At 38.5% G+C, this 13,808-nt stretch overlaps 1 protein-coding gene across 1 annotated transcript in view; it reads left to right on the forward strand.

The window, feature by feature from the left end:
• LOC145397969 (putative glutamate receptor) overlaps positions 1-1,985 on the forward strand; it is a 113,615-nt gene extending 111,630 nt beyond the window's left edge. Inside the window, exon 12 of the mRNA XM_080270944.1 lies at positions 1,918-1,985. Within this exon, the coding sequence (XP_080127070.1) occupies positions 1,918-1,985 (68 nt within the window). The remainder of the gene's footprint in view (positions 1-1,917) is intronic.
• Positions 1,986-13,808: the final 11,823 nt, after the last annotated feature.

Genomic DNA, 13,808 nt, shown 5'->3' on the forward strand with positions numbered 1-13,808 from the left:
TAACTTACAGTCCAATGAGATTAAGTTTTAGAATAACTTGAGGCAACAACTCTACCACTGTGGTGGTAAGGGTTTATAGAAATGTTTATGAAAAAGGCTGGACGACTGAAGCTGTGTTACTGGAGTTAAAGACATCTGTGACTATCCCAGTGTGTGAGCAGTAGGTCTCCCAACGGTCAAATTCTTGGCCATATATTACCCTTTATATTCCTCTTCACCAATCATTGAAATGGAGACTTGGATGTATATACGACTGTTGTGTGTAGCATTTTAGGGGAAGACTGTGACTTGATAATAACAGATTCCCCCGGTGACCCCCAAGCAGATGATATGCAGTAATCCTAAACCTCTTCCACGGGATATGAGTGACTCTCATTGGTAAAATTTATCAGCAGGGTTGGGACTTTGTTTTATTCTCAGCCCATCAAAATTCCCTCACCTCATAACAGACTACTAACAATAGTGTAGATCTGCAGTTTCTTCTTGTGCACTAAGCAAAAACCTGGACCTGCGCACCCAACCCTGCAGTATGTATACCACTTTCGTTGGAGTCCATGTGCTCATTTTCCCCTATTTCTGAACATTTTTATTTTTTTATTATTATTATTATTATTTTTTTTTTTGGGGGGGGCTCTTACCTCCTGAAGAATTATTAAGGGGTCATGGTCCCTAAATATTGCGCTACGGATGAGAGTCCATTGTCCAACATGTATTTAGATATCAAAGACACACCAGCCCTCCTTTATTTATGTGAATTTTTTATTAGCATACGGGGACTCACCCCCCTTAAAAAAGTATGGGTGGAAAACTGTACATAGCAGGAGACCTTCGGAATAACCGCACGAATCAGCTAGGAGTTTCATAAAAACATTTCTCCAATTTCTGATTTTTTTTTCTTTTTTTTGTTGGGGGGGGGGGTGAGATGGGCTGACTGCCCAGGAATCTTTAGGAGGTCACGCTCCTTAAATATCGCATTTCAGGTGAGAGTCAGTGGTAGACCATGTACTAAGACATCAAAGGGCGGTAATGTCGTAGAACAAGATGTGTAGCCCTAAAGAAAATCTATCCTCTGTTTAGCTTGTAAAAAATGAGTTAGCAAAAGATCTGTTATGTTAGAGGTAGACTGCGGTGTGTGGGAAGTTTTTATTGAGCAATATCCAGGGGTATCTGGGTTGAGAATGATAGCATGGAAAGAGTCGCATGGGGAGACAACCGCTTGGGAGACATGCTGAGTACAGGAGGAAAAGCATAAGCTTCTTCCATTGGTCGATGGAGTAGTGGACGGATGCCGTTTGGGAATTGGTACCTCTTCTCTCTGTCAAGGGACTCTCCTTTCACACTAAAGGTACTATTTACATCATATGTGATGAGTATAATGTTGTATGTCAGTCATGTCTGGCCAATGAAATAATAAATTCAGAGTGCAATGCTCAGTAAAGAGAATGTTGAGATGGATGTGGAGGGTCTCACATAGTGACAGGACAAAGAACAATTGCAGCAAGAGAGATTTGGCATATGAAATAGTAGAGAAGTGATGCAAAACATTAGGCAGGGATAGTATGAACATGCATAGAGGAGTGGTGAGGGAGACTGGTTGAGGACGGCCACAGATATGAATGAACAGGGGAAAAGTGGCCAAATTCATACTAAGGAAGACGTGTGGCGAGGTCCTGTGTGAAGGTCTGGCTGAAGAAGAGTGGGTAAGTGGCCTAAGATGGCGACATATGAAGAGCTGCCTTCAATTGACGAAACCTGTACACCGGCATGTTCAGTAGTCTTGAGGCGTAAATATAGCAAAAGTAAACGTGCGGTGGCATTTTACAAACCTCTTCATTCACCTGATTTATAAAGGCTTTTAATACTCGTATGTGTACCATAATCTACCATGTACTAATAATGTGTTTAATTACCGTGCAGGCGTGATGTTGTCTGCTGTTGTGTTTGTGGCAGAGGTGATATCAGGATGGTGGCATCAGAGGCGCTAGCTGACCTTCACATCTCACTTAGCTTCATGAAACTTAGTAGCACCTTTCCCTAAGCAGTTTACTGTGCATACAAGAGTTGTCCCGACCATGAGAACTCTTTTCGTGGCAATATTAACTAAGGTTTATGTGACGCACTCTCTGCACAACATATTCAAATGGTAGTAGCTGGAGTAGAACACAGTCTCCATCATGAAAGGATAAAAAAAAAAAAAAAAGGGTTCATACGAACAAAATAATTCGTCCATGCCTCTATGAATTTAAAATGTATGTTATTATATAAACGTACTGAGCAGTTTTTTCTTGTCATAAACTGAATGGCCAGCATTTCTGGTTTAAAATCTTCGAGCCTAATAGCGTCAGGGTTCGAATTCCGATGCAGACGGCTGGCACCACTCGACTCAGGTGTCCAGCCACCATTTGGGGGTTGGTAGGTAAATGAAGTAACAAAAAAGAAAATCCCTGTATAAGGTAAATTTGGTATCCTGGGTGAAACGGCCTTGTATCCCACGACAGGGGGTAAACAACACGTTAATTGTACGTTACTCTCATATGGTTAATCTTACCGTTTGAAACCGGGGCTGACCTATTTTTTCTCTCTTTGACTTTTACTAATACGACTGGAAGAGTCAAGCAAATTCTCCAGAGCCAAGGCCGTATTTGCGTCAGCTTTCTTGTACCTTTTCCTTGGGTACTTATTTTGTCCACCACACCTTACTATTCCCCTGTATACATGTAACTGTTCTTTATCATCGACAAATACGTATCAGTACCATACAAGAAAATATTAATGCCACACCCAGTGTAAAAAAATGAACTGGTAAGGAAGAGATGCTGGGGATCCTCCTAAACCGCCAGCAATACGCCACAGCATCAACCGGATTAAAGATAAAGGCAGTGGCGTAACCAGAACCGAAAGGGTGGTCCGTGTGGAACTAGCCTGCCTTGTAATATGCCATTTACTCCATGATGGTCACAACAAATTTTCAGGGGAAATCCACAGATCCCCCCTTAAGTGAACCTATCACTGTATCACAAACAATTAAAAGATGCCTCACATTGACACATACATACCCCTTAAGTCCTAATCGCATTGATGCGATTTGAGTTTTATGCCAAAATGCCTAATTGCATCAATTGAACGCTGCCTGTAAAAAACTGCGGAGCACTTGCTCCACCCCGATTATGACGTACATGGCTTCAGGCCAATGAGAACTCACCCCTGATGTGGCGTGAGGGGGGGATCGGACCAACCCGGGCGGTGGGGGGCACCCCCCTCTCAGCCGCCTCCATGCCATCCTCTATTCCACTCCCTCACGCCCTCCTTGTCCCCCATCACTCTCCCACCCCTCCACGTAACTGTATCTCTCCTCCCACAACAACCTGCGTCCCTTCCCACCCTCTCTTGCCCCTCCTCCCTCCCTGCTAGCCTCGTCCCCCCCCCCAAACCCCACCCCATCTCTCCCTCCTTGTCACTCACTACCCTTCCAATCCCCAACAGGGCCCCGTGTGTCAGGCCTGATGTACGTACCTGTTTCGTATTATTTCTATTTCTTCCCAGATTTTTACACCTCACTCTGTTCATTTCTCACTTCGTACCTACCAGTTTCTGTACGTACGTAGTTGGAGAATGTTGTATGTTGTACTACATACGACGCATCTTATTTTATTTATTTATTTATTTTTTTTTTTCATTCTCCCTACCTGCCCAGATTAGCACCTCTGAGTAGTGTCCGTCTGTGTTAGTTTTCGAAAGACTATGAGGCCTTGTAGGGCCGCTCCCCGCACCTGTTTCATCTCCCCACACCTACATACACACCTGTTTCCATGGCTGGTGTGATAAATTCCGATGAAATGGAGAGTTTCCACAAGAGAATTTGGTTGTTGCCGAAACTGTCGATAAGTGTGATGAAGTGTAATGATAATGTGATAATTGTAATGGTTTGATAAATGTGTAACGAGAAGTTGGGACAGTAAAAAGAGAAATCGGAAACAAATCATTGTTTATTTTTCCTTTCTTATGCATGCATTTATAGTATTAATCAACCTTATTTTGATGTCCTTGATGGTTATAAACATTTATATGCGTCTGTGTTAGTTTTGGAATGACTATGAGGCCTTGTAGGGCTACTCCCCACACCTGTTTTATCTCCCCACACCTACATACACACCTGTTTTTATGGCTGGTATGACAAATCCCATTGAAATGGAGGGTTTCCACAAGAGAATTTGGTTGTTGCCAAAATTTTTCTTCCCAAGTACCACCAAGGCCTTGTAGGCCTACTCCCCACACTAGTTATCTCCCCACACTAGTTATCTCCCCACACATACATACACACCTATTTTCATGGTAGATGTTACAGAACACAATGAAGTGCTTTCTTTTCATGTGAAAAGCTGGTTATTTCCAACCCCCGTACCTACAGGCCTACTCTCCACAGCCTACTTTATCTCCCCCACAGTCTAGTAATCTCCCCACACCTACATACGCCTGTTTTCATGGTTGGTGTGACAAAACACTTTGAATTAACCTGTTTAAAAGAAGAAAAATAGGTAGTTATAAAAAATTTCATGCTTTCAATTGTTTTCGAGGGGAAACTATCATAAACTTTTTTTGAACTTTGACGCGCGGTTGTGCTGTAAGCAGTAGGCCTACGGGGGTACGGATTGCGTTGTCAGGTGTGTAAATTCTTCCTGTTTAGCCACAACATAGTCAATTTGCCCTTGGTGAAAGTCGACAAAACACTCTCGAATTGCGGTTGTGTGAGGTACCCTGCCCGAAACAATTGCGGTCTTAAGGGGTTTGAAGGTACCCCTCCACATTGAGGGTTAGTTGCCTGGCACTCAGACAAGTCGACGATATGAAACTATCCAAACACACCCAGTGGTGTCAGTGAGATGGCATAACAAGTTTCTTTGGCCATACTGACTAAGGTACCAAATGTTCTCTGGAAATGATATAAACGTCTGCTTCCTTAACTGCCAGGGGACTGTCTTTTCCGTTTGGGCCAGCAGGAGGTGGAGGGGTTAACAATAATATGACAAGGTGAAACTTTTTTTTTCTTACTTGGTCGTGGTACTGTACAATAGTAGGCTACCTGAATCATCTCAAAGCCTCGTGCTCGATCCCCGACACAGTAAGGGTGGAACATTAGGAGAGTAATGTCCCTGTAATATAATCAAATCAGTAACCTAAATTCTAATAAGATAAAATTTAATTTCAATTACCTCAAAGGAAGCCGGTGGTGCAATGCTAGCATACTGATAAAGTATGCATCGGTAAGAAACGAATGAATATTAACATAACTCTTTAGAGTGGTTTTCTTGGAGCTGTTTAAATATGACCATCGCAAACTTACACAAAGTTATAGTTGTTTATATGTGACAAAACTTTGGTCGATATTTAATTAAACGTTGTTGGATTCTTGGATTATATTGTATAAATAATCTATAAAAAAAATTAATATACAAAAGAAGATGATTCTCTGAGAAAGGACATAAGTGTAAAAGGCAAACTGAATCGATATGAGAGGGGAGTCACATCATCTTTGTGTCAACGAGGATAAGTCCTAGGATCACTTCCACAGTTGATTTCTTTGCAGTCCATGTTTTGACACAAGACACGATGGCATATGAAAGTTCTTAGTCCCTCTATCATCAATCTGAATGCTAGAGAGGGACGTGTTTATGCTGTGTCACCGGTATAGCTGGGCAGTTCTGTTGCTCGGTTACACACACAGACACACACACTCCTCGGTTATCTCTTATTTTTGCTGCATGACCTGCCTACTTCTATTCTTTTAAAATTTCTATAATATCTTTAACTTTAGTCTACTGCCTTAACCAAGTTGATCTTTTCCTGTATCTTAAAGTATTCCCAACACTGACTTTTCCATTGTTCTTTGAGAACGGATTGGTTGATTTTCCATTGATATTTTTTTTTTAGGTTCCTGGTCTCACAACTGTACGTCATACCTGAAATTGTACAGTACATACGTTATATACTTTTCGTTTCTTATACAATTGCATATGGATTCAAAGCTCTGTGTTTACCAAAAGCTTTGGATCCAAATATATTGCGTATTTTTATATTGCTGCCATGGCTTTTCAGTAGTTTTGGCGTTTGCCCCGAATAATTGTACTCCTCCACTTCTTCAAGAATTTCATCGCTTATTCTGATGACGCTCTTTGGTGTATTTTGAATAAACATCACTTTAGGTTTATGCCGGTTTATCCTTAGCCCTACTTTGAGACTTTCGTAGTTTAGATATTTTAAAATTTATTGCAATGTCTCTGCCATTTCTGAGATTAGGACAATGTCATCTGCAAATTTTAAGTGGTTTAGCTTTCCTCCATTTATATTTACTTTTTTTTTTTTTCCCAGTCTAGCTTTCCGAAAATACTTTTTTGGCATGCTGTGAATAATTTTGGTAAAATTATATCTCCCTCATGGACGCCTTTTTCAATCTTAATTTTTTCCTAGTCCTTATATAATTTAACTTTACCAGATTCCGTTTTATTATGTTTTCGATTAGTTTTACAATGTTCTCATTTACTCCTTGTTCTCGTAATGACTATAATTGCTATATGGTCCACTGAGTCGAAAGCCTTATAGTAATCAACGAAACCTAAACACAGTGGTTTATTATATTTTGTACTTTTCTCAGCTAGCTGATTTATTGTGTGTAGATGATCAGTAGTCCAATACCCGCTTCGGAATCCTGCCTGTTCACGATGTTGGTTTTCTTCCAGATTTGTTGTTATTCTGTTTGTAAGGACTTTAGTGAAGAGTCTGCAAAAAAACAGATAATAAGGCAATGGGTCAATAGCTACTAAGATCTTCTGAGTCACCTTTTTGATAAAGTAAAATAACTATTGCATTACACCATGTTTGGGGAATTTTCTTTTTTATACGCAGTTAATAAGTGGACGAGCCTGATTTGCACTTCTGCGTCCGACAGTAAATCTGCTACTATTCCATCTCCTGGGGCTTTCCCTCTTTTCACATTTTTAGTTGTGTCAAATGAAAACTCACTGACTGGTACTATTGTCTTTGATGCATACAGTTCTTTGTAAAATTCTTTAAATCTTGTCACCATCCGCATTTGATGACTTCAACGTTTTTGTCTTTCAGTTATATAATTTGTTGCTTTCCTAGTGTCATTTTACGTCGAACCTGTTTCAAACTTTTTCCACATTTTATGGTTTCTTTGATATGGTCCATGTTTCTATTTCTTTTTTCTTCCATCCATCTCTCGTTGATAAGGTTATTTAATTCCGCTCGTTCTATTTCATATTTCTTTGTTTTTTCTTTCATTTCCATTGTCATGAAAATAAGAAAATAAGAAATACATATTTATGTGTAGGCTATACCGTGTATATTCATATAGATTTATATGTCATGTATATTTACATACGGTAGATATATATATATATATATATATATATATATATATATATATATATATATATATATATATATATATATATATATATATATATATATATATATATATATATATATATATATATATATATATATATATATATATATATATATATATATATATATACTCGTACACACGTACATGAATGAGTCAAGCTCGTACTGTCCCGTATCTTAACATATCCTTAAATTTGTGAATTGTTTTGGCACACACTATTTCATTCGGTGGTGCATTCCACTGATCAATTGCTCTATTTGGGAAACTAAATTTCCTTACGTCTTTATCACCTCTCTTTTTATGCAATTTTTTGCAGTGTCCTCTTGCTGATGCTTCCCAATACGTTAAGTAATCATTTATGTCTATTTCCTCCTTCCCTGGTATGCATTTATATAGCATAATCATGTCACCTCTTTTCCTTCTTTCCTGTAGTGTTGGTAGATTCAGTTTATTTAGTCTTTCTTCATAGCTTAGATCCCTGAAGCTTGGTACCCATCTTGTAGCGGCCCTTTGAATTTTTTCAATCTTGTCTATGTGTTTTTTGAGATGAGGACTCCAGACTACTGATGCATACTGCAGGGTTGGTCTGATGAATGATGTTATTATCTTTCTTAGCATGTCTTCAGTTATGTATGTAAATGCTATTCTCATATTGGCAAGCAGTGTATACATGTTCCGTACCTTCTCACTGATGTGGTCAGCCGGAGATAGTCTGTTATTGACAATCATACCTAGGTCCTTCTCTCTTTCTGATGTGTGTAAGGTTTTATTTCCTAACATATAATCCCAATCAGGTCTTTTTTCCACTTTTACCAAACTTGATTACATGACACTTGTCCACATTGAATTCCATTTGCCATGTGTTACTCCATTCATGAAATTTATTTAATTCTTCTTGTAGCTCTTTACAAGAGTCTGTGTTAGTAATTTTCCTTTGTATTTTTGCATCATCTGCAAACATATTTAGATAGGTTTCATTTCCAGTGTTACTGTCTATAACATTTATATACACTAAAAACATGATTGGTGCCAGCACTGAGCCCTGTGGTACTCCACTAGTCACTTCTTTCCATGATGAGTAATTTCCCCTTAGTACTGTTTTAATTTTTCTTTTCATGAGAAAATCTTGCATCCAACAATACAGTTTGCCTCGAATTCCTCCTTGATGGTACAGTTTCCATAAAAGTCTTTGGTGTGGTACTGTGTCAAATGCTTTCTTGAAATCTAAATAGATACTGTTCACCCATCCTTCTCTTTCCTGTAAATGTGTGTGTGTGTGTGTGTGTGTGTGTGTGTGTGTGTGTGTGTGTGTGTGTGTGTGTGTGTGTGTGTGCATGCACACACACATTTTCTCTGTCTGTCTGTCTATCTGTCTTTGTCTCTGTCTGTCTCTGTCACTGTCTCTGTTTCTGTATGTGTGTGTGTGTGTGTGTGTGTGTGTGTGTGTGTGTGGAGATAACTCAACATTTTTCAGGTTGAAGGTTGAGAATTGATTGATAAGAAAACGTTTTATTTTCAATAACAAAAGGCCAATGACCAAGGTTGCAGGACAGGGTCATATGCTGATCTTGCCAAATCAACTCAAACATTTTATCTAATTTTTACCAAACTTCGAGAAAAGGCTGAGAATAATGCAGGGAAGAAGAGATTCCATTTCGAAAACAGTTAGTCCAAGGCAAAGGTCACAGGGCATTATTACATTCCGACCGTGTCTGCTTGTCAGCAAAACACCTCAGTTTTGACCCGAGTTTAATCAGACTTATTGGAACGGTTGAGAGCCACTCGAGGGGAGAATCTTGTGCATTGGAGAACAGTAGGTCAAAGGAGAAGGTCAACTTGAATTTCTTAAATAAAAAATAAATAAAAAAAAACTTTTGCAGGAGGATTGAGGATAAGACAAAAATAAAGGGATACGGTTTTGAGAAGAATCTTTGAAAGCTTTAAGTAAAGGTCAAGCGTCAAGGACTCAGGGTAAGGTCACTTCAGACATCTTTTATTTATTTATTTATTTATTTATTTTTTTTTTTTTTACCAAACTTAGTCAAATAAGAATGAACAGATTCAGGCTTGAGAACAATCAGCCAAAGGTTAAGTTCATAGGATAAGGTCAAAGTTAGATCCATGTTCAGTGTGTGGAGGAAAAAAAACACTTTTGATTTTATTCGATTCAAACCACGTGGATGAAGTGAGGATCACCCATGCGTTTGGCTTGGTGTTTCTGAGAACACTAAGTAAAAGGTTAAAGTGGCCATAAACACTTTTTATCCGATGCTGAATAGACTTTGTATAAAGGTGCAGGATAAAACCAGCATAAAGAGATTTGATTTTGTCAACAATCAGTCGAAGGTCAAGGTCACAGGAAGAAGTAAACTTCAAAGTCACTGAGCAAAGAAAACTTACATATTTTTAAGCATATATGAAAAGCAAACTTGGTGGAAGTGTTAAGGGTTAGACAAGGATGAAGTAAATCAGTTTAGAGGACAATTTGTCAAAAATGCAGGTCACAAGGTAAATTCAAATATTTGGCCTTTAATTATCTGGTGGGCACTGATATTACACTCTTTGACGCCTCTTCTTCTATTCTGCTTCTTAATTTTCAGTTCATTGTATATTGGCAGTCAAATGTTCAGTAGGTCTAAGGATAAGAACGTGTATAAATGATTTTAATCATTACTGTAGGTGTCACTATTTGTCCTTTTAGGATGTAGTATAGGTTAGCGATTTGCCTGTTAGGTTATTAGTTTTAGGGTCTTTAGATTAGGTATTTTTGTTCATAAATAATGTAAGGTCAAAAAATATAAAGATAAATAAAAAATAAATAAAAAAATAAAATAAAATAAAAATTATTATACATATATATGTACGTGTGCATGAAAGTGTGTCTGTATATATTCATGGAAGTGTGTGTGTGTGTATATATATATATATATATATATATATATATATATATATATATATATATATATATATATATTCGCCATAACTCCTTTCAGATTCGTCATATCGACATAAAACCAAATCATAAAGGTGCATTTTTCAAATCTGCCTCCTATGACATGCCTCATTACATCGGGGGGGGGGGTCGCCCTCCATCCCTCCAGTTAGCAATTGGGGGGTGTGGCCTAAAATATCAAATGTGCCTAGAATCGCCAGTTTTCACCCGATTTACTCCAAATTTGATATGTGACATCTTTGAGTAGGTATCTTGCTGTGTTTATAGGCCAGCAGTAAAATGACTCCCGGGGACACGTGTGCTGTGCCTTGACACTTTCTCGTTATTATTATTATTATTATTATTATTATTATTATTATTATTTTTATATTATTATTATTATTGTTATTATTATTTTGATTATTAATATGATTATGATTATTATTATTATTATTATTATTATTATTATTATTATTATTATTGCCATTCATCTCGCTTGCAGTTCATAACAGAAGGGGCGTATGTGACCGTCAGCATTTATTTATTTATTTATTTATTTATTTGGGAGTCTGTGCATTGATTATCTCTTGAAGTTATGAACGGATTATCGCGAAACTCTGCTCACAGGTTAGGTATGACAGACTAAGGAAGTGATTCGATTTTGGTGAAAATGTCCCATGGTTAAGGGTGGGACTGGGGGGTTCGAAATTTTTGGTCCAGTGAAAAATAGGAAGCAAATTTTTCAGTGCCATAGCAAACATATAGTGAAAGATAGACCAATGGTTATTGTAAATCTCTAATAGGAAGTCATACGTGCAGATTCAATTGGCACAGTTGCATGTGACCTTGAGTAAGCTTGAAAGGTAAAATTTAAGATCATCCATTTTTTGAGGCTTGAAAACAGCCAAACGGTGTGAGATAGATACGTAGTTACTATTTTAATCACCAATAAGAAGTCATATATGGAGAGCCTATGGACACTATCAGATGTGACCTTTAGTGACCTTTAAAGGTCAAACTCAAGGTCACACAGATTTAGAGGCCCGGAAACAGCCAAATCGTGAGAGGCAGATGCATGGTTACTCTTAATCTCTAATAGGAAGTCAAATATGGTGATTCTATTGGCATCATTTGTATGACCTTGAGTGGCCTTGAAAGGCCAAATTCAAGGTCATGCACATTCCTAGGCCTCAAAACAGCTAAGCTGTGAGAGATAGCCACATGGTTACTATTAGTCACTAGTAGGAAATCATACGTGAAGGTTTTATTAGCACCTTCGGGACCTTAGGTGACCTTGAATAGTCAGTCTCAAGGTCATGGATTGTCTGAGGCTTCAAAACAGCCAATGGTGACTACTAATCACTAATTGGAAGTCACTGATGGAAATTTTATTGGTTCAATTTAATGCCACCTTAGGTGGCCTTGAAAGGTCAAACTGAAGGTCACGCAAATTTTGAGGTCTCAGACAAGCAAATGGTGGGAGATAGACACATGGTTACTACTAATCACTAACAGGAACCCATATATATATATATATATATATATATATATATATATATATATATATATATATATATATATATATATATATATATATATATATATATATATATATATATATAAACCGTATATATTAGTGTTATGACTAGAAAAAAAAAATATTATCCTGCAGCAGGAATCGATGAGCATTTTGGTACATAATACAAATGTATTAGTCATTTTGCTTGATTCCATCAAAAGATCCCCTGCACCAAGTCAAAATGTTTTGCAAAAAACACAAAAATTGTAACACGTAGGATGCACACTACACAATTACAGTGTATTTGTTGCCACAAACTTCACATCTAAGTATGTCCTTCTTGCACTTTCCATTCAACTCCTCCATCAAGTTTATTGCCTTTTCAACAATGATGTTGGTCCGTGGTATGTTCAGAGCAGATCTTTCCTTGCCCCAGTGGGATTCAAGGCACTTCAGTGCGCTAGGGCACTTGAGTTCTTTAACCCGCTGCGTCCCTGAGACGTGAATTCAAGTCCTCACATGATGTGCACTCATATCCTGGAGACGTGAATTAACGCGGCAACATTGCAAGTTCCCTAATTTGCACAATTTTCAATTTTCGCGAGTGATTTCGCGAGTGATTTTTGGCACGTATACACGGGACACCTTCCTCTATTCCTCTACAAGATACCAAGCAGGGACAATGCCTTACACCGCATAACCTCTCCCCCCCCCCCAGCACGCCATTGTCTCGGCAATTCACCTGTTACCAGTGACCTGGCCAATAAAGACATTCAGGGCCAGAGTGGTTCCCCAATTGATGACAATGTGGAGGACAAAGTTTACATAGCATTAGAGGAAGAAACAGAAATGATGATCAGGTAATGTGGGAAAAAAAGGTCATGAATGGTGATGAGTTAGAACATTAACTCTCCTCCTCTTACTGACTCTCTTCAACCTCTGTCTCTTCGCCGCACTGTTGCATCTTTATCTCTTTTCTATCGCTACTTTAATGGTCACTGCTCCTCTGAACTGTCTGCTTGCATTCCTCCACCTCTACGACGGGCACGTAGCACCCGTCTGGCAGCAAACTCTCATCCCTTTTCTGTCCAGCTCTCTAATGCAAGAGTTAACCGTTACTCCCAGTCATTCATTTATGCAACAGGTCAGCTCTGGAACTGTCTCCCTCTATCTGTATTTCCTGCTGCCTATGATCTCCAGTCTTTCAAACGCAGTGTGTCCAGGCATCTCCAAATGATCGGATCTTGAATTTGGCTCTCTATTGTATTTTGTTTTTCTCTTGGAGGGAACTGTTACTGCGGGCCATGGCCTTTGGTTCCTTCTTCCTCGCATAAAAAAAAAAAAAAAAAAATATTACAGTTTGAAAACCAATATACTCTTGTACTACATATAAATTCGTACCAAGTAAATAAATAAATACTGTTTATGAGTGGATAAAATAGTTACCCTCCCATAGAACTCGTTTTCTTTGGTGCCAGCCTGTTAGAAAACCCAGTCAGGTAAGGAAGTACTCGTTCCTAGATCGAGTATTTTAAACCTCAGGTGAGCGATTTCTCTATGAATTTTCGATGTTTCTCACCAAAAGCGGATGTTTTAGCCAAAAAAAAAAAAGGTCCAAAAATGTCAGGACTGGGGCGTACCACTGCCCAGAAAACGTCGGGATGGGGCGGGTTAATGCTGGTCAGTAGGTTTTCTTAGGATATCTCTTTGAATTTCTGATCAGAAAACCGCGCCTCTTGCCATCCATTGGCAAAAAAGCATGCTGGTATCTCCAATGTGCCTCTCCAGTATGGAAGCAGAAAATACACGATTAAGGTGTAAATTGCCCTTGAATTCCAGTGGGTGCTATGTAACTATGATAGTTTCCCCCATTTGATTTCTGGAAATGCCCCTTGTTCCCTGTAGAATTGGAATGCTTTGCACAATTCATA

The sequence above is a fragment of the Coenobita brevimanus genome, chromosome 44, assembly GCF_032717465.1.
Source record: "Coenobita brevimanus isolate Jiangsu-jjx chromosome 44, ASM3271746v2, whole genome shotgun sequence".
In the NCBI taxonomy this organism is placed as follows: Eukaryota; Metazoa; Arthropoda; class Malacostraca; order Decapoda; family Coenobitidae; genus Coenobita; species Coenobita brevimanus.